The 23,809-nt window shown below is 40.8% G+C and overlaps 6 protein-coding genes across 13 annotated transcripts; 4 read left to right on the forward strand and 2 right to left on the reverse strand.

The window, feature by feature from the left end:
• The first annotated feature begins 125 nt into the window (after window positions 1-125).
• On the forward strand, window positions 126-2,045 carry LOC108597638 (small integral membrane protein 14). 3 transcript variants are annotated; one of them, XM_017984282.1, is made up of 5 exons: window positions 135-196; window positions 1,015-1,057; window positions 1,143-1,223; window positions 1,284-1,329; window positions 1,394-2,045. In XM_017984282.1, exons 3-5 carry the CDS (start codon window positions 1,152-1,154, stop codon window positions 1,597-1,599), a joined length of 324 nt encoding a protein of 107 aa, XP_017839771.1. In that variant the 5' UTR covers window positions 135-196; window positions 1,015-1,057; window positions 1,143-1,151; the 3' UTR covers window positions 1,600-2,045. The 3 variants fall into 3 exon arrangements, with proteins under 3 accessions (XP_017839773.1, XP_017839771.1, XP_017839772.1); XM_017984284.1 differs by lacking the exon at window positions 1,015-1,057 and having other exon boundaries at window positions 126-196; window positions 1,091-1,223; XM_017984283.1 differs by lacking the exons at window positions 135-196; window positions 1,015-1,057 and having other exon boundaries at window positions 1,074-1,223.
• A 39-nt stretch (window positions 2,046-2,084) lies between these two features.
• On the reverse strand, window positions 2,085-3,888 carry LOC108597637 (zinc finger CCHC domain-containing protein 8 homolog). The gene is made up of 4 exons (XM_017984281.1): window positions 3,709-3,888; window positions 2,995-3,648; window positions 2,822-2,941; window positions 2,085-2,760 (listed from the first exon to the last, which is right to left on the reverse strand). Exons 1-4 carry the CDS (start codon window positions 3,850-3,852, stop codon window positions 2,113-2,115), a joined length of 1,566 nt encoding a protein of 521 aa, XP_017839770.1. The 5' UTR covers window positions 3,853-3,888; the 3' UTR covers window positions 2,085-2,112.
• A 1,978-nt stretch (window positions 3,889-5,866) lies between these two features.
• Window positions 5,867-9,955, forward strand: LOC108595448 (homeobox protein unplugged). Of its 3 annotated transcripts, none has more exons than XM_017980684.1 (4): window positions 5,867-5,965; window positions 6,015-6,836; window positions 9,137-9,369; window positions 9,434-9,955. In XM_017980684.1, exons 2-4 carry the CDS (start codon window positions 6,032-6,034, stop codon window positions 9,827-9,829), a joined length of 1,434 nt encoding a protein of 477 aa, XP_017836173.1. In that variant the 5' UTR covers window positions 5,867-5,965; window positions 6,015-6,031; the 3' UTR covers window positions 9,830-9,955. The 3 variants fall into 3 exon arrangements, with proteins under 3 accessions (XP_017836173.1, XP_017836174.1, XP_017836172.1); XM_017980685.1 differs by having other exon boundaries at window positions 6,022-6,836; XM_017980683.1 differs by having other exon boundaries at window positions 5,867-6,836.
• Window positions 9,956-14,545: 4,590 nt separating this feature from the next.
• Window positions 14,546-14,838, forward strand: LOC108595658 (cytochrome c oxidase assembly protein COX19). Its single transcript, XM_017980935.1, has one exon. It carries the CDS (start codon window positions 14,564-14,566, stop codon window positions 14,828-14,830), a length of 267 nt encoding a protein of 88 aa, XP_017836424.1. The 5' UTR covers window positions 14,546-14,563; the 3' UTR covers window positions 14,831-14,838.
• On the forward strand, window positions 14,818-15,630 carry LOC108595657 (phosphopantothenoylcysteine decarboxylase). The gene is made up of 3 exons (XM_017980934.1): window positions 14,818-14,940; window positions 14,999-15,202; window positions 15,271-15,630. Exons 1-3 carry the CDS (start codon window positions 14,830-14,832, stop codon window positions 15,529-15,531), a joined length of 576 nt encoding a protein of 191 aa, XP_017836423.1. The 5' UTR covers window positions 14,818-14,829; the 3' UTR covers window positions 15,532-15,630.
• Window positions 15,631-16,678: 1,048 nt separating this feature from the next.
• On the reverse strand, window positions 16,679-23,768 carry LOC108596986 (polycomb protein Asx). Of its 4 annotated transcripts, XM_017983249.1 has the most exons (12): window positions 23,441-23,768; window positions 23,315-23,370; window positions 22,973-23,249; window positions 21,929-22,910; window positions 21,373-21,859; window positions 21,205-21,312; window positions 21,055-21,111; window positions 20,176-20,990; window positions 18,682-20,118; window positions 18,323-18,625; window positions 18,017-18,260; window positions 17,249-17,640 (listed from the first exon to the last, which is right to left on the reverse strand). In XM_017983249.1, the coding sequence occupies exons 2-12, from the start codon at window positions 23,334-23,336 to the stop codon at window positions 17,249-17,251; spliced, it is 5,124 nt and encodes a 1,707-aa protein (XP_017838738.1). In that variant the 5' UTR covers window positions 23,337-23,370; window positions 23,441-23,768. The 4 variants fall into 4 exon arrangements, with proteins under 4 accessions (XP_017838737.1, XP_017838738.1, XP_017838739.1 ...); XM_017983248.1 differs by having other exon boundaries at window positions 16,679-17,640; window positions 22,973-23,370; XM_017983251.1 differs by having other exon boundaries at window positions 17,567-17,640; window positions 17,986-18,260; window positions 22,973-23,370.
• Between the last annotated feature and the right edge of the window lie 41 nt (window positions 23,769-23,809).

A 23,809-nucleotide genomic window follows, 5' to 3' on the forward strand; every position in this document is an offset into this window, starting at 1 on the left:
TGGAAAGTTTTGAACTATGCTAGATATAGCCAAAAACAGGCTAAAATGACAGCACTAATCTCAGTCTCTCCTTCTTTCCAATTCCAGTGGTAAGGAAAATAAATAGTGTCAAATTTTTAAAATTATAAACATTGTTCGTTGCATCCAAAACACAAATGTAAATTAAATAACAAAGCCACTAGCTTTAAATTCATCGGTAAATATTTCAATTAAAGTCTGATTTGGTGCAAGACATGTCAAAGTTCTGCAGTAAGGGGCAGTTTGTTTACGTATGCTTTCGTACTTATGTATGTGTGTAATGCGCAATGTACATAAATAAATAAGTATGTACATACATATGTAACCCATTTATTGTAGTCCAAAACAATCAAAGATGAAAGTGACTTCATAATTGCAAATTGTCAGCTGCAAATAATACACAATGGCAACAGTTAAGTATATTATTTAACTGGTTTTTATGCATTCGAGTGTAGATAACGCTCATTTAGTATGTACATATGTAAGTATGTAAGCGGGATGTATTTATATACATATGTATGTAAGCACAGCTCAAGTGCCTACAACTTGTTACACAAACAAATTAAAAACATCTGCTAGTATGTGTGGAGCGCGTATCAGTATTTTTTGAATTTGTTCTCAAAGTTCTAATCTCTTTTAGGCGCTTATCAAGGTCGCACCAGTAAAAGCAGAGCTTCTAATTAAAATTGCACAGCAATTTGTCGCATTGAGGTTCTCTCTTCCTCGTACTGGTTTATATACTTCATATACAAGTCGCAGAAAAGACTTATCAAAAATCTGACAAATCACTTAATAAACCATATGCGTAGTATGTATTCAATATACAGTAATAATTGTTTTTTAAAATGCGGGAGAGCTCCAAGTGAGAGCTTTTTTCATTCGCTCGCAAATATTACACTAATTCGTTTCACTTCAACTATTTTTTGTTTGAAAACAAACACTAACAATTTATTATATATACACTTATGCATTTACTTTTTTATGGCTTGTGTTCAGTACTTTGTGTTGCTCGGGAGAGCCACGTCAGTGACAATTTAAGGTATAAGTATAGCATTTGCAGTTTGTGTTCCAGCTTCAAGCCGCTACCAACAGCTTTTTGACCGTACATTTTGCTTTTAATATAGCCAAGCAACATGGGTGATGAATTCGATGGCTGCGAATGCATTTGGTCGCATGAATTGGCCATGCGCCGGCTAATAAATTTCGTAAGTTGGGAAAACCAAAACAAAACAGTAACGTATATTAAAATATTTTTTAAAACGCAGATACGTCAAAACCAGAATGCTTGCACAGACACTGAGTGTATCGATGGTAACTATAGCTTTAGATAATTTCAAAATTATTTGTTCATTAAACCCCATATAATTTTTGACAGTCAGCGGACGTGTCTCGCAGTCCAGATTGGCGGGTGGGGATAACGACAATAGCTTCACTATTGCCGTAGTTTTCATGCTGCTGGCCATGTTCATGTATATTGTTAGTCCTAGCACTTGGCGTCAGTATACAAACAATAAGCCCGGACGTCGGGATAACAATCCAGATGGGTCACCACCACCGCAACCACCGCCAGCCATTAATTGAGTTGAGCTGGTGTATAGCTGTAGTTTTAGAGCTTGGTTCTTAACAAACAATAACAAAAAATTGCATTTCGGTTAAAATTCACATATACGCGTGTGTTACGTACTATTAAATACAAAAAGCAAAAAAATATAGTTATTCATGTGAAATTTGGAATGAATAAACTAAATGCAAAGATATCAAAATTAAATTTTTTACGCGTGCGTGTGTATCTTTTTTAGTAAAAAAAAAAAAACTAGCTCAATTCATTTCTTGTTTACTCAATATCAAATTTTTGTACAAACTTACACACACCACTTATATAGATATTTATATACATATATGTAATATGTTTGCGTGCATAGAGAACTACGCTCGAATTAGCATATGAAATAGAAAAACATACATACAAACAAGCACGCCTACAAGTGCAATATCAAAGACAATTGGTTAATAAATTTTACCTTAAATAAAAAGCAAATCTACAGAAGTTTTATTGCTCATTAATTAACTTGGAAAACATTATTATTTAATTCCTTAATCGTCAGCATTTTGTAGCTGCTCCATGCGTTGGCGTATGTTCTTTAGCACACCCTTCATTTGTTCATATTTGCCCGTCGAATCGGGTAGATTCTCAAAGTTAATAACATCGCTGACTCCAGCTTTGAAATTATCGCCCACCGGCAGCTTGTCATATACAGAGAACTTTAGAATTGGCGTGCCTTCAATAGAAGGACCTTTAAAGGGTGTGGACACCTTAACAGGTGATGCCTCTGGTTCTGCCATACTTGTGTCCGTAGTTGTGTTCAATGTTGTATTGGTCTCTAATTGTTGCAAAAGCTGGTCCTGTTGGGCTTTTAAATCGTCAAGCGTTGGTGAACTGCTACGCGGAGTTTCTACTTCTTCAGCTGAGAGTGGCGGGGCAGGTACGTCGGACTTGGCTGGCTCTAAAGGCAATGGTGGCTGTAATGTTTGTGGTGCATCCTCTGCGTCATCCATATCCATGTCGTGAGGAACACAGTTTGTACTATTTTCCAGCGTTGGGGAATCAGCATCGTGCGCTGTAGGCAAATCCAACAGTTTCTTGCGCTTATAACCCTTGATCACATTATCGCCCAGCGATTTAATAAAGTTGTCCTTAAGCTGTTCCTTCAAGAGCGGTGGTACATTGTGATGTTGATAGTCCTGTGAAGATAATTATGCGGTGCTAAAAAGTTTTGGTATAATATACGAGAGTTTAATTTACATCAAAAAACTTGCTATCCGGCACCATATTAAAACCAGGAAATTCTATAATTTTGTTGATATCAAATTTGAAGCTATCCTCCTCGCCGTCCTCCACATCAGGTTTTTGAACTTCGGTACCCTTTAAAAATATTTCCATAATCAAAATGTCTGTTAAATATTCGAGTTACTTACATCCGCATTAAAGAGCGCTATGCCGGATCCCTGCACCTTGGCTTCTTCCAGCCAGGCGGGTGGATAGCCCAGCACACGCATGCGATAGAACATAAAGGGCAACTCATTGCGTCCATAGCCCATAGCATGACGTGTTTTGGTGCTAATCTTGCCAGGTCGTATGTGTGCAAAACGTTGCTCCGTATCCACATGGTAGCGTTGCACGCGAACAGCCTTCTTGCGTGCTTTCTGTATTCTATTTTGATTACGTGGCTTTGTGCATTCACGTAGTCCATGACCAGCCTCACCGCAATTGAAGCAGGATGACTGCACTTTTGGCCGTAAGCATTTGTTAACCGCATCCGCCTTAAGTTTCTTACGATTTGGTGTGTCCTCGTCAAGTACATCAGTATGGCAGCGTTTATATGAAGGCACTTGAGACGCATTTAACTTTACCGCTGGCGCTGTATCCACCAGGAATAAATCACTATCGGGAAGAGCTGTGGGTGCTTTTTTATAAGCCCCTATGCTTGGTTTTGTTGCGCTCGTTTGGAAAACTAATCCTTCTTCAGTGAATGTTCTGCTTAATGCTTTTAATAGGCGGCACTGTAGTTTATTGTAATCATCAGCATTGCGAAAGTTGACCTCAAATACCAATACATCTTTATTACCTTCCTGTAAGTTTTAGTTTCAATTAGTTTCAATTACATGCGTCTTTTATTATTTATACTGTACCTGTACTTTTTTTTCATCTTCCTTTATTTCTATAACTTCCGTAACGTCATCTGAAGACACCTCTCTGACTTCGCCGTCTTCTCCATCAGCCTCACTTTCAATAGTTATGACTGAATCGTTAATTTCTATTACACATTCGTCCATTTTTGCTTAATTTGTATTTTGATTAAATTTTAGATGTTTACAAAATTTTTCCGACCCAGGGATGCATCCGTGCAAAAGAGAAAACAATATGGATAGTCAAGCGATACTTATCGGTCGATACAAATCTGTCCACCGCCACAGCTATGAAGTACTCATTTAGCTATTGAATTGAGCGCTCTTTTTCGAATATTTAATTCATGTAATTATCACCGTCTCATGAAATTTGCATGACGCAGAGCGCATGGTCACAAATGTCAGGCAATAATTACTAAATAAATTTAACCTGCTCATAACGAGCAGCCTGACAACTATAATTACTTTCCAATTTCCAATCAAATTATATAAACAACAATTGGTGCTCATAGTCTTAATTATAGGTATAGACTGGCCTGCCAAGGCTAGAACGTTTGGCATGCTTGCCTATTCGGATATAGGATAGGGTTAAAATGACACAATTACCCATGGCAGTGGATGGGCCGCAAATTGCCAAATGGGCGTGTCAATTGTTGGGTAAACATTGGACAGCTTCGCTTGCGGTCAAAGGGAAACAGAACACATGTTCGACATTACTTTTGAGCTCACACGAATAACACAATATCAAATTTGTATTGGTTACAAAATATAGGATGCGAGTACAAACAATACGAATAATTTCTGCCTGTTTTAATTATTTGCCTTTTTCATTTTGTGTGCATTTTTAAGTGCTGCAAACAAGTCGACGCTATGCTAAATATTCACAACAATTTGTCAGTAAATAATTTCGATTTGTCTGCGCCAAGTCTCTGGTGCACACCGAGAGCAATCAGAAAAAATCTAAAAAACTTAAAGGAGCCAAAGTTTTGTGTCTCTGCGACTGTGTTCAGAATCTGGGGGCCCCATCCCGGGTGTCAACAGCGCTCTGATTTATTTGAGCGCATGAAACGCTTCGTTGCATTTCGTTAATTTGCCCGTTTTCCGCCAAGGAGACAACAGACGTTGGCAAATAAAAATGCAGAATTTCTTGATTTCTTTCGTTGTCGTTGGCGAGCTACACATTTGACACATGGCCAACAAAATTACAAACTTTTATCATCATAACAATAATCGTCAACAAGGCGCATAATTATATTGTAATTTATGCCCCGAGGCCCCAAAAACGAATTTCAATTACATTTCAAATGCTCGTAAAATATTTCAAACACTCAAACGTGACCAAGCAAAAAGCGCAATTCACTGAAACGAGTATGAATAATAAAATATTTTGTCGATTGCCAAAAATTTGGTCAATTATGGCCAATTAAGCAACAACTTACATTTTCATTCATATGCAAATTAGCAGCTGGGCTATCTATAGAAATAAAGTGGAAATGAAAAAAAAATTAAAAAAAAAAACATTTTCCATGACGAATTGAGGAAAATTGTATACGTATATATAGATTTTAAATTGCTGCCTAATATGCCACACGAGAGCAATACACCTGTGTTTCCACCTATCACGGCAGCACAAGCCAAGTTGAAAACTTGTTAGCAAACAAGACATCAATGGCACCTTAATGGCAGGGCGTGTTGCTCTTTGCTTAGACAGAGACTTGATTACCGCGCCACTCGAGCAGCAAACAATTATAAGGCAGCGTTCTCTCGCTCTATCGCAAACAGCACTTTCTTAAGCATAATACCAATGTACTAAGATAAAATATTCATTTGCGGCAAATTACAAAAATAACTTAAACATTAGTTTACCGCCTGCTTTAAAGAAAATTTGCTTTCCACTCCTTTCCTTTTGCCAAGCTCCAAAGGGCCTCCAAGTTAAAACAGACAAGTGCAGCCGGCAAGCCAGCCAATGAGCGCCACTGAGCGCTACCCACACACTCACACATTCGCTCACTGCCATGCGCGCCATATTGAATTTGTTAAGAGCGGGCGGAGCCAACTCTCTGCCCTGCTTATTGTTGTTGCTTTGGCTGTTGTGTGAGTGGTGGTTGTTTTGGTTGGATGGCGAGCATTGGGTGCTTCATGACAATGGGTACGTGATGTGTCTGCGTACGTTTGGCTTTCATTTGTGCTGAGATCGTTGAACGGTTCACTGCGTTAACGGGAGCGCGCGCGCGAGACGTGTTCGAGTTCGGAAATGCAAGTGTGTTCAAAAATTATAGTAAATCAATTAAAAACTTTGTGAATAAAAGTCTTTAGGCTCAGCACTATGGAACGTGATATTGTTTCGGGCATTTCTTGTGGTCAGTTTAAGGCTAAGCTAACGAAGCCGTCGCCGAAACCCTTTTCTATTGAGAGTCTAATTGCCAATCAAACACCCGTCGCAAGGGTCGAATCCGAACCAGCAGAGTTGGAGCAGGAACAAGAACGTGAAGAGGATAGGCAACGCGAGCTCAGCACACGTGCCATGGCTTTAGGATTAACACAGTTTCCACTTTATAATCCCTGGCTGCATGGATATTTCGCCCAAAACCACGAACGCCTCAGCCACTTGATATCCGGCGGCTGTTATCTAGCTGCGCCGCTAACGGACAAGGAACCGCCAGCTCCACCGCCACCGCCGCCGCCACAACTTGCCTTAAACCCCTTGAGCCTCAGTCCGCCCAAGCCGAATGATGCCGAGCTTGCCTATCAGCAGCGCCTGCAAGCCCCACATACGCTCGATGCGCGTTTCCTCCCACTAAATGCTGCCACGCCCAATGATCTAAGCTATCGCCGTCTTGCGGAGCTTATGAACCAGGACTATGTGCACAGCCTGGGCTTGCATGCGCGCCTACAACATATGGTGGCAGCCCGAGCTCAGGATGAAAGTCAATTGCACGCGCAAATGTCATTGCCGCCGCCACAGGAGTTGTCACAATCATCGCCTTCAAAGTCACACAGTCCGGTGGAGCCAGCGCTGGATGTGGGCATGGATGAGGACTTTGAGTGCAGCAATGATTCCTGCAGCGATATTAGCCTCACCATGTCGCCAAGAAATTATAATGCAGAATTGGATAAAAGTCGCAATGGTGGTAAGTGAGAAAGAAAAAGAATTTATAAATTGTAGCCGTTAAGTTTTGAATCTCAAATATTTAAACGAGATATTACATTTGTCTAACTATAAATATAAGATTAGGAAAATCTTTGAATTGTACGTAGTTTTAATAATTTCATAATTTCAAAACTCCATGCTTTGTTCTTGGTCGCATCCCTTGCAAGACACTCTCAGCAAACTAATCGACCTGTCCAGTCCACGATCTAAAGTGGTTTTGTCATGGTAATTAAGACCTAAGCGAAATTAGCATAAAACGCATTAAGACCCAATGTTTGGTGTCAATCATAAACTTCACAACTCTTGCTCGTCTGCGGAGAGATAGAGAAAGGAGAGCAAGAGCGTGAGCGAGTGGAAGCAAGGGCGAAAGATACTTCTAACAACAATAATATCAAAATGGAGTTGACGTTTTGACAAACGTAACGATTTACTCATTCAAATGGAAAAGCAAAACTTTCAGCAAACCGCATTATAATGTAGCGACACCCCACACCCCCACTTGACTTGTGCTACGAAGTCTGCCTCTAACGCTTTTTAATTCAATTTGAAAGCAGAGCTAAACAGGCGCAACAAATTTACAGATAATATATTCATAACGCAGGGGGGTGTTGTGTATATAAATTTATATGAACTGCCACCCCCGCCGCACTTGATGATGATGATGATGTGAAAGAGTGAGAGAGAGAGAGAGAGAGAGAGAGTGCGAGCATACAAAATAAATCAGTGACAGCGCTTAGCTGAAGCGTGTAAGTGTTAAAAAAGCGCTTAAGCGTTAACCAAAATAATCATGACATACACCCCACACCCCACATTCATATCTTGGGGTGGGGGTGGGTTTCTGGACTACGTTGGGCTGCTGCTTACTAATGAAACGTTTAACTCTCATGCTTCAGTTGCAGCAGCGTATTAAGTTTCAAGTGTTATGTTGTTGCGGTTGTTTCTGCCTTAGTTGGGGGTGAGTGGGTCCAAGACACACATGTATCCAGTTATAAATAAATATGTTTGCCACAAGTTATGACACAGCCCATTTACGCCAGAAGCCTGCGCTCTTAAGTAGTCTGAACTTGTTAAGCGCTGTTAATGGGTTTGACAGGATGTTCGGTAAATTCTTTATTTTCTCATAAGACAATATGTTGCACTATTCAAGAGACTTGTTTGGCATCAGTAAATTTAAATTAAATTATCATAAGAGCAATTACAGTAAGCATTCAACAAAAGCAGCTTATATGAATCTGTTTTCAAAAACGTTTCTCATATAGAACAAGTGGACAGGTTAAAGTTGGGCGCTACCAACATTAATACCTTTGACTAGTGTAATCGCAGCAAACACACGCATGCACCTATGAACACACACATACATCGTTAAAACAGCTAACGCGTCACAACTCACTTTCGCTGTAGCGTCAGCAGCGAGACGCCCGCCCCGCTGCGTCAAACGAGCAGAGACGTATTCAGATGCCGACGTTCAGCACGTGAGCACAAATAAGCGCTGTCTATATTGAAAACTTGCGAAATGTATTTATTACCTAAGTTTATTATATCCAGTCGATATTAGCAAATACATCTCCACATACGCGAAATCGTAGAAACGATAGAACTAGGAACAACACCATTTTGTGGAGCTATTTTCAAGATTAAAAGATTTTTGTACATAAGTCTTATAATAACTGATTAAATCTATTTATTCGATTTCGGGAGAGGGGAGGAGAGCGAACAATAAAAAAAAATAAATAAGCGTAGCGGTCCTGGATAGGAGCACGCTACATACCAATTGGTATGCTCTAAGCATCATTATAAGTTGCTGAGAGAACACGAGCACAACGCACATACAGAACAGCGCGCAACAGACAATGAGAATAACTCAGAAACACCTTAAAAGCTCGTAGAGCTGATCACAAGGAATAAATAAATACCTACGTTCATGAGGCTAACTGCCACGCAACTTCTCACCAACCAACAACCCAGTTATATTAGAGAAGCAAAGGCTTCATAATAAATCACCAAAAAACAAAAACTTTTTTCTATTTTTTACAAAAATGTCAAAGTGTATAAAAAGTTGCTTACACTATTGCTGTTTATATTGTGAAATGGGTCAGTGCTTAGATTTAAGTATAAATTACATCTCATTGCTTGTAACTCCAATTGTCTAGGTATTGTTGTAGTTGCTTCGGCTTGGTTGTTATTCACTTCGCTATAGTTTATAAAAAAATACTGATTTAATTTCTAAATGGAAATTTGCTTTTTGTAATTTGCTAATTTTGTAATTTGCTTTTTTATTAGCTTATACCAACTCGGATTCAGATGACTGCAGTGACGATGGACGCCATGAGTCGGGATCAGGCAGCAAGGAGTCCCAAAGCGGCGGCAGCAATAGCTCGAAATCGCGTCGGCGTCGCACGGCTTTCACCTCGGAGCAGCTGCTGGAACTTGAGCGCGAATTTCATGCCAAAAAGTATCTCAGCCTGACCGAACGTAGTCAAATTGCCACTAGTCTCAAGCTAAGCGAAGTGCAGGTAAAGCAAGAGCACAGATTTTAAATATAATAATTCAAGTTAACGAAAATATTGATTTCTGTAGGTAAAAATCTGGTTTCAAAATCGTCGCGCCAAATGGAAACGTGTCAAAGCGGGCTTAACCTCACATGGATTGGGCCGCAATGGCACGACCAGTGGCACAAAGATAGTGGTGCCCATACCTGTGCATGTGAATCGATTTGCGGTGCGCTCACAGCATCAGCAACTGGAGAAAATGTGCCTCAGCGGACCCAAGCCGGATCTGCGCAAGAAGCTAGCGACGGAGGAGACGCTCAGCGGTTTTGAAAAGTTCAATGCGGCCACAACTGCTGCCGCAGCAGTAGGTGTGGGCGTAGGCGTGGGCGTGGGCGTGGCCATGGGAGTCAATATGCCAGTCAATATGGGTGGACTAACGCCCAATGCCGCCGGCTCTTTGACCTTAGCGCGTAGTATTTACTAAGAATTTTTGTTACCCCCCAGCACCCCGCGTTTCCAAACTTGAGTTGATTTTGTATATAAGCTGTCCCAATTCCTTCTACTCAAACCTAAATCCTTGGCTGAAGTGTAGACACAGCACTTTTTGTAAATAAACTATAATACATAAAAATGTTGCGTAGAATTTTACTTGAAATTTTCTTTGCGTGTAGCGCACAGTGGCCGCAATAAATATGCAACTAACTACGTTCACGCCCACTAAGCAGGCATTACACATTTATTTTGGCCTCCACTCGAGAGGCATACAAATTTTCGATGTCAATTGGAACAATTAAACTGCCAATTTAGTCGATTCACCACGGCCGATATGAAAACAGGAAAAAAAGCAAAACGAGACCCAAGAGGCGAATGTCGACAGAAGCCTTGTGCCGTGTACGATTGTCAACTGTGACAAATTTTTGTAATTTTACGCACCAAATTGTCGCTTGAGTTTGTTAAAAGGGCATTTCATCCAGCGGCAATCACTCCAGGTGTCTCACGTGTCACGCCTACTGGGATAAAGCGAGAGAGGCGTGTAGGCTCACAGCAGCATTTTGAGTTATTAGCCGGGTAAGCGGTCCTTGTGTGAATTGTTAATTGCATTAGCGACTTATTGGCTGCCACAATTGACTTTTGTTTGTTTGCTATCAAAAATATACGCAGCTCTCTCTCTCTTTCTCTCTGCGAATCACTGAGTGAAAACCCACCCTGCGGCTTACACACAAAGGGGAACAGTAGTAGCTTCGTAGCAGCTTCGCCCTTCACCCAGCAGCTTATGCTTGTCTCGTTTGCAGTTTTATGTTGGGACACGCCTTCGAGCATGAGTTTTTATTATTGTAACACTTTGCCTGGCAATTTGCTGCCGGCTGCTCTTTTCCATTTCTCGTGCTCTTTTGTCGCTTGGAACTGCTTCCGAAAGTAAGTTTCCCTTTTTGGGTTTTGCTGAATTTTGTATGGGCTGCAATGACACGCGAAATGCGCTACAGTATAAATAATAGTTGAATTGTAAAATCTGAATTCTATACTCTTTGCTGAAGCTCAAATTTATTTAACGATATTATAAACTGTGCAAAGAAATCGTTAAATTCGAAACTCATGTTATTTATAAATTTTAATTTCTTTGGTTCTTTAATTTAACTTTTATATATATTTCTTGTAACTATTTTATTTTATTTTTGAACGGTAGCGTATGTCGAATTCGTTGTCATGCCCGCATTTTATTCACTGAAAATTGAAAATCTCCATCCCTTTGTTGAAACTTCAGCTCAGTTACAGTGCTACTGTGAATTATATTGCCATTAATTATGCGTGGATTTGTGTCTTAAATAACCATAATGCCGCATGTTAAAAATCACTTTAATTCTATTAAAAAGCTGACAAAAATGTTTTGAAATTAATTAAGGCAAATTTTCAACAAACAGTTGACAATACGTTTTCTTATTTTTATTTTTTTGGCTCTTAACCGGAAATCTGTGCGCAACAAAGTCTGGCCAAAAATTAAAGGGGGTCATAGTTGACTGCAGCGTACACATAAATCAACTCAACAAATGCAAGCTGTCATAATTTATCATGAGCAGCGACCACGCCCACTATTTGTTAAAGATCTGCAGCTATGGAAGATCGAAGTCAGTAGCAGTAGAGTTAACCATGTAACGACAAATCAAAGGCACAGAGGCCGACTCATTACCTGAAGCACTTGTCAATACAAATTGCTTATCCAAGCAGGAGGAGGAGGAGGAGCAGCAGCAGCGGCGGAGACCAGTGGCACTCGAACTGACAAACGTATTGTGCCATTGCCGTCCAATCTGTCAATCGACAGTCAGTGCTACCGCTTGCTACCCCCCCATCTGCTCCCAGTCCAGCAATGCAGCACCCAAGACTGGTCACGGCTCTGGCTGAAATTCTGTTGAAGAAAAAAAAAAGAGAAAAAATGCACTCACGCACCTGAATCCCTAATCAGTCAAGCAGCCCAGTCGGCTTGGTTTTATTTTTTGATTTTTGTCTCTCGTGCATTTTTTGTTTAAACGCAACTTTTGTGAATTAATTAATTACAATTTTATGATTTTATTAATTTCCAAAACATAAATATCGAGGAGAATGCAGTTGTGCGCCGTCTGTCTGGTCGCTGTGTCACCAATTCCCGTCGCATGGCCCGTCGATTCCCATGGCTTATGGGCACGTACAACGAGCTCGCAATAATAATGAATGTAAATTAATTGACTCGATGAACGATTTAATGTCTTAATATATTATTTACAATGCATTTGCCGACGCTCCTGCTGCTGTTGCCGCTGCACGCTGCCACGCCCACACTCCACGCTCAACGCCCACTGGACAGTTGACAGTTTCACAAACAATTTGTATGTAATTATTACAAAGGGCGTAACAACAACAAACAGCGTGCCGACTGCAATGTGCCTAGAGTTTTAATCATGAAATAGTTGAAAATCGAATTAATGTAAATATGAAAAGTTATTTTTTATTATTGTTAGTTCAATAGATTTTCACAGCTGGCGGCTAGACTGTTTGTTTTTTGGTCACGAAGGAAGCCATTTATCAAAATTTGTCAACTTGGTAATTAAATTTAAATATTTTAGCTGCGTGCAATGCAACAATTAAGTTTCTAAAAAGAAAATCAGTTTTTAGAGCTCTATTAGAAGCGGGTGTCTGAAAGTCTAGACAGCAGAAAACGAGTAATAATTTTTTAATAACTTCATAAATATATGTTTAAGATAAATTTGTAAATAATGTGCCCTTTAACTAAATATATATATATTTTGAAAAAAGTATTTATTTATTGTCCTGCTAACCACAAATTGGCATTGCCAGTTATAAATCTCAACTTCCGTCACAGCTCTTTGCATTTGATTCATGATCTCATGAGCGCATAATAAAGCAAATGCGTTCGTGCCCACGTATCCTCCGTGTGTGGTCCCTTGGCAGGATCATTTAGGCTGAGTTACGAGGCCAAGGCCGTGTCTACGTGCCGTGTGAGTCCATATTTTATTATTTAAAGGACACGTGCAGATCCTAGATAATTGATAAAACTGCGGGCAGATAAACTGCGAGAGCAGATAGCTGCTGTTTAAGTAATTGATATTCAACGCAAGAGTCACAAAATTTAGCCGGATACCCCGCTGTGCGGCTAACCGCAAAAGCAATCAGCAATTGCTGTATGGACGGACGAGCGGACGTAATATTTACGGAACTAGCAGCACCACCCACATTGCCACACAAGAGTGCAGCTTATAGAGCAGCAGCAGTTTCCCCAACTTGGTGAGTTGGCAAAAAAATAAATAAAATATATGTATGTATATAAAAAAAGAAGATGTTTGCAAAAAGCACATCATTGTCATTACTGTCGTTGCTTGGCTAGCGTATTGAGAGCATTTTTTTTTAGCTTCTTAACAACGCCCCGTTAGCCCTCGTCTGAGTCTGTCTGGTGAGTAGTTCCGCCCACTGACTTCCGGCCAGATACAAAGTGCCAAATTTCGGTGAGTTGGAATTTTTCCTTCTCTCTTTTTTTGTGGATATAATTTGAGCGCTGTCGCCGTCAGTGGCCCTAATGTGTTGCAATGTGACGGAATGGGTGGCGCATGTCCATAATTACAAAACCACCCACAGCGCGCAATAACCACTGATACTCTCCACTCCGCCACCTTGGGCAGTAAAAAAGTGATGACGTAGTTTGTGCCACAGCTGAATTGCTTGGCAACGCCCACAGCACAGCGGTCGCTCAAATTTTGCAGCAATCATTGCCGCCGACGGGCCAGCGCAAACGCTGGACAGCAACAAAACTGCTCAAAATATAAAATAATTTGAAATGACTTATTTACTAATCTACAAATTCGTCTTCATTGTTTACTATTTTCTTCATAGCTTGGCTAAATGTATTGATGGCTTGGATAATTTATGCTTATTTGAATTGTATTTGGTAGAAGAACAAAACGGAATAATCTTTGGGAATCTATATTTTTTAACTTTAAAATCATCCGATTTATTGACTCTGTTGCTTTTTGAAATTAAGCCTACATTTCTTACCAAAATATCGAAAATTATAGAGCTTTGAATACAGTTTTGTTTAGATGCATCCATTTTGTTGATGCAAAAATGTTGTTGTTATTCTAATTGTACAACAACAATATCTCTTGTGACGTCAACAACAAAAGCGAGTGTTGTGCATCACCAAGCTAAGGATGTGTTATACAACTAGCCGGGCTCTTTGCCTGGTCAATTTGATATAAATCTGATTTGGAACTCCTCGCAGCTTACAGCCAATACTTATCTTACTAACCCTATTTGTTCACTATACTTTCCTACGCCATATCATCCAACGTGAAGTTTTATCCAATTGAACTTTTACATTCAACATGAATTTAGTTATTTTTAACATTAAACAAGTTATGGCAAAAAATTCTTTGAAAAAATTATAAACTTATCGACATAAAATAATACTGTTTTTTTTTTTGCACAACTGTTGTTTGGGGACACGTAATTACTAAATTAATTTCGAATATTTAAACTTTATATATATACATATACATAATAAGTCATTAAAACTCTACGCCCATGTAAATAAACATTCAAATGTATACATCAGTATGCAGAGTTGCCACTTGTGAAAATAAGCAAAAGTGTGGCAGCACCACAAAACAGCTGTTTGATAAATGTAAATAACGTAAATGATATAATAGAAGTAACTTTATCGGCAGCTGCACAAATGACTTCACAGATTTATAATCAAAAGAAATTCATACCCACAGCGCCGGAAAAGGGCAGTTTTCCGTTGGATCACGAAAGCTTGTGCAAAAAGCACTTCCTTCTTTACGCCAGCTGCTTGCGACGGAACGAGAACGACAACGCTAAGTGCCGCGAAGAGGCCAAAGAGTACCTGGGTTGCCGAATGGAGAACAACCTGATGGAGAAAACTGACTGGACGAAATTGGGATTTGCAGAGAAGAAACCACCGGCAGAGCAGAAACAATAATGATACCAGAACGCAATGTGCTTATTGCCGCCACGGGTAGTGTGGCTAGCATAAAGCTGCTGCCTTTAATTAGCGAACTAAGCAATGAAAAGCAGCCTTATATATTTAATGTAAACAAAGCCTGAAATCTTTTAAATAATGCATTTAATAATCTGCATTTGCTTATAGATTAAAGTCATCATTACCGAACACGCAAAACATTTCATTGAGACGGATCAAGTTCCAGCTCATGTGCCCATTTTAACCGATAATGACGAGTGGTTAGCATGGAACAAACGTGGTGATCCCGTACTACACATCGATTTGGGTAAATGGGCCGACATTCTAGTTATTGCGCCCTTGAGTGCAAATTCACTGGCCAAAATAGCGACCGTGAGTTAACGCTGTCCAAATATATAAATATTGTTGTTACAGCTATTATATTTATTTTTGTTTTGCAGGGCATTTGTGACAACCTCGTAATGTGTGTGGTACGAGCCTGGGATTTGGAAAAGCCACTGTTGTTTGCTCCAGCAATGAATACACGCATGTATGATCATCCCATTACACGCGAGCAGATTGATAAACTAATTAGTTGGGGATACAAGGAGATTCCATGTATTTCCAAGACCCTCATGTGTGGCGATACGGGAAATGGCGCCATGGCCGAGGTGTGCGCAATCGTCGAGGCACTTCGAGCTGTATTGCAATTATCTATGTAACTACGCATTTGTTTTATAAACAAGATAACATAAATTATAAGTGGCTGGTTCCAGGGTAAATTCGAATTTTTCATTTCTAGACTTGTGCTGGTAATAAATAATTTAATAATTGTCAATTAATTGACACAATAAACCAAAGTAAATGCGCATTAAAACAAAAACTTATTAGGTCCAAAGCTATTTTGAAAAGATGTAGAATTTCTCAAATTTTACTTCAATATTATCAGCTCACTGGATGCTAATTGTATATATTGAAGATAATTTAATGGGGCTTGATAATTACAAGGCATTTTCATAGTTAGTACTATTCTTTGAGCTATAGGAAAATAGCAGCAACAAGAAAATGTTTAAAAGTCGAGATGAGAGCAGCGGGGATGCTTAGATTTGGATAGTATAAATATAAATGTTAAATACATTTTTCAGCTTTTTCAATATATTCAAAAATTGTTATAAATGGTAACTGGTAATAAGTTATGCTATTTCATGGTTTTTAATTTATTTGTAATAATTTTTATTGGTTAATTTTGAGTGCATCTAGGAGCAAGATGAATTTCTTTTCGGGTTTTCATAAATTTTGTTCCATAACTCGCAAAATTGTTAATTATTTTTGTTTGTTATACTCTTTCATTACAAATTAGTTTAGTTCTCAATAAGAATTTGCAGTGTTTTTTTTATGTATTTGTGTGGTGTTTATCAACAGTTTTTATGTATTAAATTTAAATTATTAATATGCGATTTACAAATAGTTTATGTACTATATTATGGGTACGCTAGATAAGTGTTTGGGTGTAAGATAGAGAGTGTATGTGTGTGGGTGTGTGCTGTTGGGTTTTGTGGGGAAGGAGACAAACTTAGACTTAGGGGGGAAATTAAAAAGCTTAACTTTAAATTACACAATAAAATACATGTTTATTTATATTATGTATGTTGTATGTGGTAGTTGTATGTATCATAATGTTTGCTTATGTAAGTGTTAAAAAGAACCAACTGAATACGTGTCAAATTAGAAAAATATAGTCTTCAGCCAGATGCATATAAATGTAGATATATCAATCTAAATTTGAAGATCTCTTAATTTTAATATTTATATATATTTTTATACATGTATAAAATGTATGCAATTACATTTTAAAGTTAAACATGAATATTTACATTAGTTTTTCAAGGCTGATTATCCTGTTTGTATTTGCTTTTTATTTGCTGGAAAATTAAAACAATTAATCAAACTATAAATCGCTTAGGGGATATGCAACAAGCACAACGTACACAGCATGATGCTCTTGCCCAAAACCACGCACAAAGTATACAAATATATTTGTATGTATGCAGTTTATATTGGCGGATTTATACAAAAATCGTTTAGAAAATTGCTTGCCTAGTGAATGAAAAACTATATTGATCTGTCTGTCTCTGTGCCTTAGCCTCTGCTCTTAAAATGGCGTTTGGTTGTCTTCGGTTTTGCTTCTTGCTCAAGCTTATACTTAAGAGTTTAAAACATTTGCTTTGTCTGGTATCAAATGAATGGTCATTGTTTTACAACTGGTTAGTAGGTCGCTTTCAACTAATTTGCCATTTACATTGTGCACTGGCAATACATGTATCTAACAATATGCATATGTATTGTATGTTTGCAGCTAAGTATGGTTATTGGTATGCGGGATATATAAATATGTAACTATTATAAGATGTTGTCAATTCTGAGCTGCAGGCAACGCTCTCATCTGATCACACAAGATACACACAGCTTGGACGCACTGATGCAGTCGTCATGGCAGAAGGCACCACACTGTTGACAAATGACCATAGGGTTGAGGGTGCATGCACAGTTATCATTGCCCGGTGGCGTGTTTTCGCCGCTCTGATGAAATTGCAGAAGAGCGTGCTGCTGCTGCTGATGTTGCTGTTGTTGTTGTTGATGTTGTTGAGTTAATTGTTGTGGCGTCGTTGCTTGTTGATTGGTTACAGCAGCTGCTGCTGTTACGCTTACTGCTGCTGCCGCTGCTGCTGTTGAGGTTGTTACTATAAAATTGTTGCCAGCCTCTATTAAAGCCGCCGCAGTGGCAGATGGATTACCATTGTTGCTGCCATCAATGTAGGTAATATTGGTGCCTGGTTAAAAGCAGCAAAGATACTTTAGTAAAATTGCAATCATAATTTATATATAAATTATAAAATATACCTACAATTGCGGCATAATTAAAACTAAAATCGCTCGTATTTAGAACCTGCTTATGCCACAATTACTAAATACATGAATAACTATATATATAAATTAATAACATGCACTTCATATACATACGCATACGTAGTAACTAAAAATAATAGTATTCTCTGGGCCAAATAGGTAAATCTAGCAAATCTATATACATACATATGTATTAATAAATATGTTGGCGTGCCAATTTGCTTGAATGCAGTGTGAATTTGTTGATTTGGTGGATTTGAAAGACGTACCTCGCTAACCACTAATAATACACCAATTTACCTGCAGCGATATTGCGCCGCACAATATTCGCAGCCGTGTTAACATTGTTAATCTGTTGTTGTTGTTGCTGCTGCTGATGTTGTTGTTGCTGCTGCAGTTCGTGATGATGCAGTGCTTCATTGGCCACACCATTAGCAACGGGAAGGCTAACGCTGTTGCTGCTATTGTCTACCGAAGCGGGACGCCCGCGTCCGCCCATACTAAGGCCATTAAGACTGTGCAGCGGATTCTGCACGGTAACAAACTATCAAACGAAGGAGCATTTATTTATAATAAATGTTATTTATTTACATGCTATTGGCATACCTGATTCTGATGCAACGGCGGCGCACTCGACGCTCGTGGCGCCTGATTGTCAGCCGCTCCCACATTGGCGCGATGCACCAGCACATACTGACCGCTGCCATTTTGATGCAATATCTCCTGCGTGGGTGGCGCTTGTGGATTCACCTGCGCTCCTGCCGCTGTCATCTGCAGTTGCTGCTGCTGTGTGGCGCCAGCAGGCGCTCCAGGCGCCGCTGTCAGCATATGCCTTATGACCGTGGTGGGCGAAGGTTTGCGTTGTACATACTTCTTGCGCGGAAAGCCGCTCATCCGTGGTCCAATCACCTAAGTATAACAATTTTATAAATAAATAATTTAATTTGCATTTTCTGCGTTCTCACCTTGTAGACGCCGGGTCTGCCTACGCCCATAACATTAGGGGGCATGCCGGCATTAAGTGTTGCTGTCGCTGCGCCACTCACCAGCAACTCGTCCTGCTTGACCAGACTCTGTGGCGGTGGCGCTGCTGCTGGCGCTGCAGTCACATTGTTGCTAACTGCGCTTATATTGCTTAAGGGTGTAGCTGCCACGGTGGACACATTTATCGTTGGCGCATTTGTGCTGCTGCTAACTGTGGTTGCGGCTGTCGTTGGCTGCTGCTGGTTGAGTATGGCCGCTGGCGGACGCAGTTGCGCCTTGAGATTTTCGCGATTGGGACTATTTTGTATAACCGCCTGGCAGATTTGATAGCTGCGCTCCAGATTAACAGCGCCTGGTGGTAGTCGATTACTAGTCGCCTTGCGACCCTTCCCCGTCGGCAGCTTGGGCTGCAATCGCTGCTGTGCTATGGTCGTTGGCACGCCCGACGGTGGCAATGCTTTCATGCTCAGCTGCACGTTATTTACTGCAGGCAGTGTCGGATTGCTGTTGTTGTTGTTGTTGTTGTTGTGATTGACCTGAGCTATTGCCTGTGGCGGCTGCTGCTGCTGCACTGCGCTGGCAACAACATTGGCATAGGCGGACGGAATTTGTGTATTACTGGTTGCGGCGCCCGTTGCTGCTGTACTGGGTGAGACATTGGCGGGTCTTTGCATGGAAATAATATTCAAAGGCTTGGCTATAAACTTGGGCTGTGGTTGCTGATAGCTCTGCTGCTGCTGCTGTTGTTGTTGTTGTTGCAATTGTTGCTGCTGCAATAAGTTATTGTTGGCTGCCTGTGCAAGCAGTTGACGCTGATGCAGCTGTGCCTGCTGTAAAGCAAATTGCTGTAATTGCTGCTGCTTCTGTTGCTGCTGTTCCAGCTGCTGCTGCTGCTGTTGTTGTTGTTGTTGTTGCTGCTGTGCTAGCATATTGGGCGCCAGAAACGGCTGCGGGCCATTGCTGTTGATCTCAAATGGTTTGCGTAGCGTTACGGGCAAAGCTTGATGTGTTTTTTGCAAAGCATTGCTGCTGCTGCTGGCTTGCTGTTGTTGTTGTACAGCGGCAACTTGCAATTGCTGTAGTAATTGCTGTTGCAGCTGTTGACGTTGCTGCTGCTGTTGTTGTTGTTGCTGCTGCAGCAAAAAGTTTCCAATGATTTGACCATTCGAATCAACCAATATCTGACGCTGTTGCTGTGAAGAAGCAACACCCGGAGCAGTAGCTACGGCTGGTGCAGCAGCAGCGACTGCTTGTGCTGGCAGCTGATTGATTGTAATATTGCTGCTACTGTTGCTGCTACACAGACTCAGATTGTTGCTGCTATCATTGCTATTGCTGCTGTTGGTTATAACTGTGCTGCTGACTTCCATCTCAGCAGCCGACATGGGCACCGCATCACACAGCAGCTCATGAGTAATCTATAAATAATTTATATAAGTATAAAAAATAGTTTCATAAAATCAGAGCCAGCTTACCTCATTGCTATAATCGTTGCTGTGCACTTGTGGTATAAACGAATGTTGTGCCAATTGCACCACATCCTGAAGCTGCGCCTGCAACTGTTGCTGCTGCTGATGTTGTTGTTGCTGCTGCTGCTGCTGATGTTGTTGCTGCAGCGTTGCCACAATATCGCGCACAGTATCGCCATCGCTATCGTCCAGTGTTTCCTCTTGCTCTTGCTGTTCGGTATCTATACACTCAACAACATCATCATCATCATCATCATCATCCTCGTCTTCTTCCTGTTCTTCCTCCTCCTCCTCCTCTTCTTCCTCTTCATGGTCCAACAGATTGTGACACTCGACCATTTCATGCACAACCTCCTCAGTATCCATTAACTGTATTGCTTCATGTTGCAACTGCTCCACACTGGATGTGGATGCATTGCTTGCGGGTGTGGCTGCCAACAATTTAATGCCGCCAAAATTCCAATCGTGTTGCACATGCTGAAACATATCGTTGGAATTAAGCTCCACCACTGGCGCTACTTGTTGTTGTTGTTGCTCTTGTTGCTGCTGCTGTAATGTGGCTACCATGACTTGCATATCAGCAAGTGTGGGCTCTGTGTTAGTTGCCAGCATTGCTGTGGTAGTGGTTGTGGTTGCTGGCGTGTTGGAAGAATTGCTGCTGGAGCAGGATGAGGACAATGAAGACGAAGTGCTGCAACTAGTCGATGTCGATGAGCTTGCGGGCGAGCTGCTCGAGTTGGTCATTGAGCTGCTAGCGGCGGCAATATCGTCCATCAGCTGCTTTTCACAACGGTCGTCCAATTTGATAATTGCGCTGTTCGCTGTAAGAAATAATTAGATTGTTATTATATTTATATATATAAAATCTGTATATATTTATATTACAATTGGGCGATGAGTAGTAGTTGTGACTGATGACAGCTTGATGATTGTGGAAGTATGCTAGAGATGATTGCATTAGTAATATAAAAAAATGGCATTTAGGAACAGTTAGCAGAAGTTAAAAAAAAGAAAACAAACAAAGAGTATATATACCATGATCTATAGTATCGGCAAACACAATTTCTTGCGGTGGCGTTATTGTTGCTGATGATGTCGTAGCTGTTGCTGAAGTTGTTGCCACATTAACCGTTACTTTGGTATCTAAAGTTTAAGAATTATTTGTTACAAACTTTGTTCTTACTTTATAAAAAGCAAACTTACCTTCTGAGATATCCACCACATCCTGCATAAAGCCAACAAAATCGTTGGACAATTCAGGCACATTTGTTGCAGCGTTTGTTATTGTTGTTGTCGTTGTGTTGTTATGTAACTGTGCAACATCAGGTGGCTCAATTTTATCACAGGTACTGTTAATAAGTGGCTGTTGGTTGCATGTTATTATTGCTGCTGCTTGAGTCGCATGATCGACAACATCCTCAATAGGAACACTTTCATGAATGTCACGCTTTATTTGCTTGGATGTTGTGGGCAGCTCATCCAGTACTTCAACTTGACAACCATCCCCAACAGTTGTTGCTGTTGTGTTTTTGCGTCTTGAAGGACTGCTGGAGGGTCGCTTCAAGATGCGTCGCTGCTGCTCCGTAAACGCGTTATTATTGCTGTTGATACTACCGCTGCTGTTGGCTTCTACTGTTGTGGTTGTTGCAGTTACCAAGCTGTCTGTCATTGTTGTCCCGCACTTTGTGCTCTACACATGATAAACAATGAATTATTTAATAAATTAAGTCCTATTCTCTTTTGCTAATTAGGTGCTTACCGCATTAAATTTCTGTTCAGTCTCATTATCACATGTTGCTTTTTGTAGTTGTTGTTGTGGTGGATTTGTTGGTGTTGTTGTTGCCATCTGCCGTTTGAGTGGCTCCAGCTTCACCTTGCAGGCGGGCAGGTTGTTGGTACTTGGTGCACGCTTTGCATTTTTTTCACCCCAATACGGCTCGAAATGTTTTAGCTTCCATGGATCCAATTTGTTCTTCTCACGCTCGGCTTCCGTTTTCAATTTGATTTGATTTTCTGGCGTAAATTCGCCTTCGCTCAAACGTTCCCGCCATTCCAAACAAGCGCGTGCAAAGAACTCGTTATTCAGACAGGAGCTACTCAGGCGTATGGCTTCACCAGAGTCACTGCTAGAGCAACTGGTACTTGCCTGCTCGAATGGCTGCAACACTTCGCTGGCCTCGCGATCCACACTAGGCAACAGCTGGATGAGATTATGCTGATATAGAGGCGGCAGCAACGAGAATGTTTGCTTATTAAGCAGCGCTCGTAAATTCGCGGATGTCAATATAGAGTCCGGCGTTTCCAGATCAATTTTGCCATCCTTAGTCTGCTCAATCTGTGCGGCCGTTGTTAGCTTCTTGTTGCTGCGTCGCCTTGGCTTAACACTAAAGCCCGGTATGGAGGCCAAAACCTCACGCATGGTATTTGTTTGGCTAACAGACTTGGCACCGCCTGGTGAGCAAGACGAATTGCTAGATGCAGCCGTGGCTGCTGCTGCTGCCGCTGCTGCAGCCGCCGCCGCCGCAGCAGCCTTTGCCTGCTGTTGTTGTTGTATGCGTCGACTACTGATAGCGCGGACTGGCGGCGACGGCTGCGGCCCCGACAGTGCTACGACGCTTGGTGACACATTTGGTAACGTTGTCGCCGTGGACAGGATAACATTGTCCAGGATATACTCACCGGGCATAGGTTTCTTCTCAGGTGGTGGTATGGCTTTCACAATAATCCGAGGCAACTGACGTCTGTTGTGAGAATAACACAAATCAGTTATTGTTTCTAAACATTTAACAAATGACGTGCTTACCTCAAACTATGTGTGTGCTTATTGGGAGAAGTTATCGCATTAAGCGAAATATGTTGGTGTGTCTCTAGCAGCAGCTGCTGCTGCTGTTGCTGTTGAGTCGCTGAGACGTCTAATGCCAGCGGATCCTTTTCATCATCATCCACGAGATTCACATGCGCCGTGGCTTCCATAATCACAGGTGTTAAATGTTGCTGTTGTGGAATGGTAGCGCCTTGTGTCGGCAAATGTAGTTGTTGATGTTGTTGCTGCTGCATTTGGGGCAAGGCTGCCGTCGATGCTGTGTCCGGCGTAATTGTTTTCATATTTAACAATAACTATTTACAACTAATATCGAAGATATACCTATGTATGTTATTGTGTCCATGTCAAAGGCAGTTTACATGTTTTTTGCGCACATACTAAACAGAAATAAATTAGTTAATAAAACAGGAGCAATTAAATAAAAGAATCCGTGTGCGGCAAACTTACCTGACCAGCAGCAGTTTTAGCCATTTTTAGTAAAAGGGGCGGGGGTAGAGAGCTCCGCAGCGGCAGGCAACTCGTAAGCTTGTTTGTGTCTGTGTGTGTTTCTCTGTTGTGCCTTACATTTATTAGTGTTGTGTGTGCTACAATTACCCTTACTACCAATTCATATTCGGCAATGCCAATCACTTTTTTTCGTCTATTACACACGCTAATTTTCTGTTAATTCTCTTTGCACCGTGTATATTGCTCGCCTACAATTTCACAACAACAACAAAAGAGAGCAAAGTTGCAGGAATAACACATACACACACGCATACACATGTAATTATAATGCGACACACTCAAACACACACACATACACATGTATAAAAA

Source organism: Drosophila busckii, chromosome 2R (assembly GCF_011750605.1).
Source record: "Drosophila busckii strain San Diego stock center, stock number 13000-0081.31 chromosome 2R, ASM1175060v1, whole genome shotgun sequence".
Taxonomy (NCBI): Eukaryota; Metazoa; Arthropoda; class Insecta; order Diptera; family Drosophilidae; genus Drosophila; species Drosophila busckii.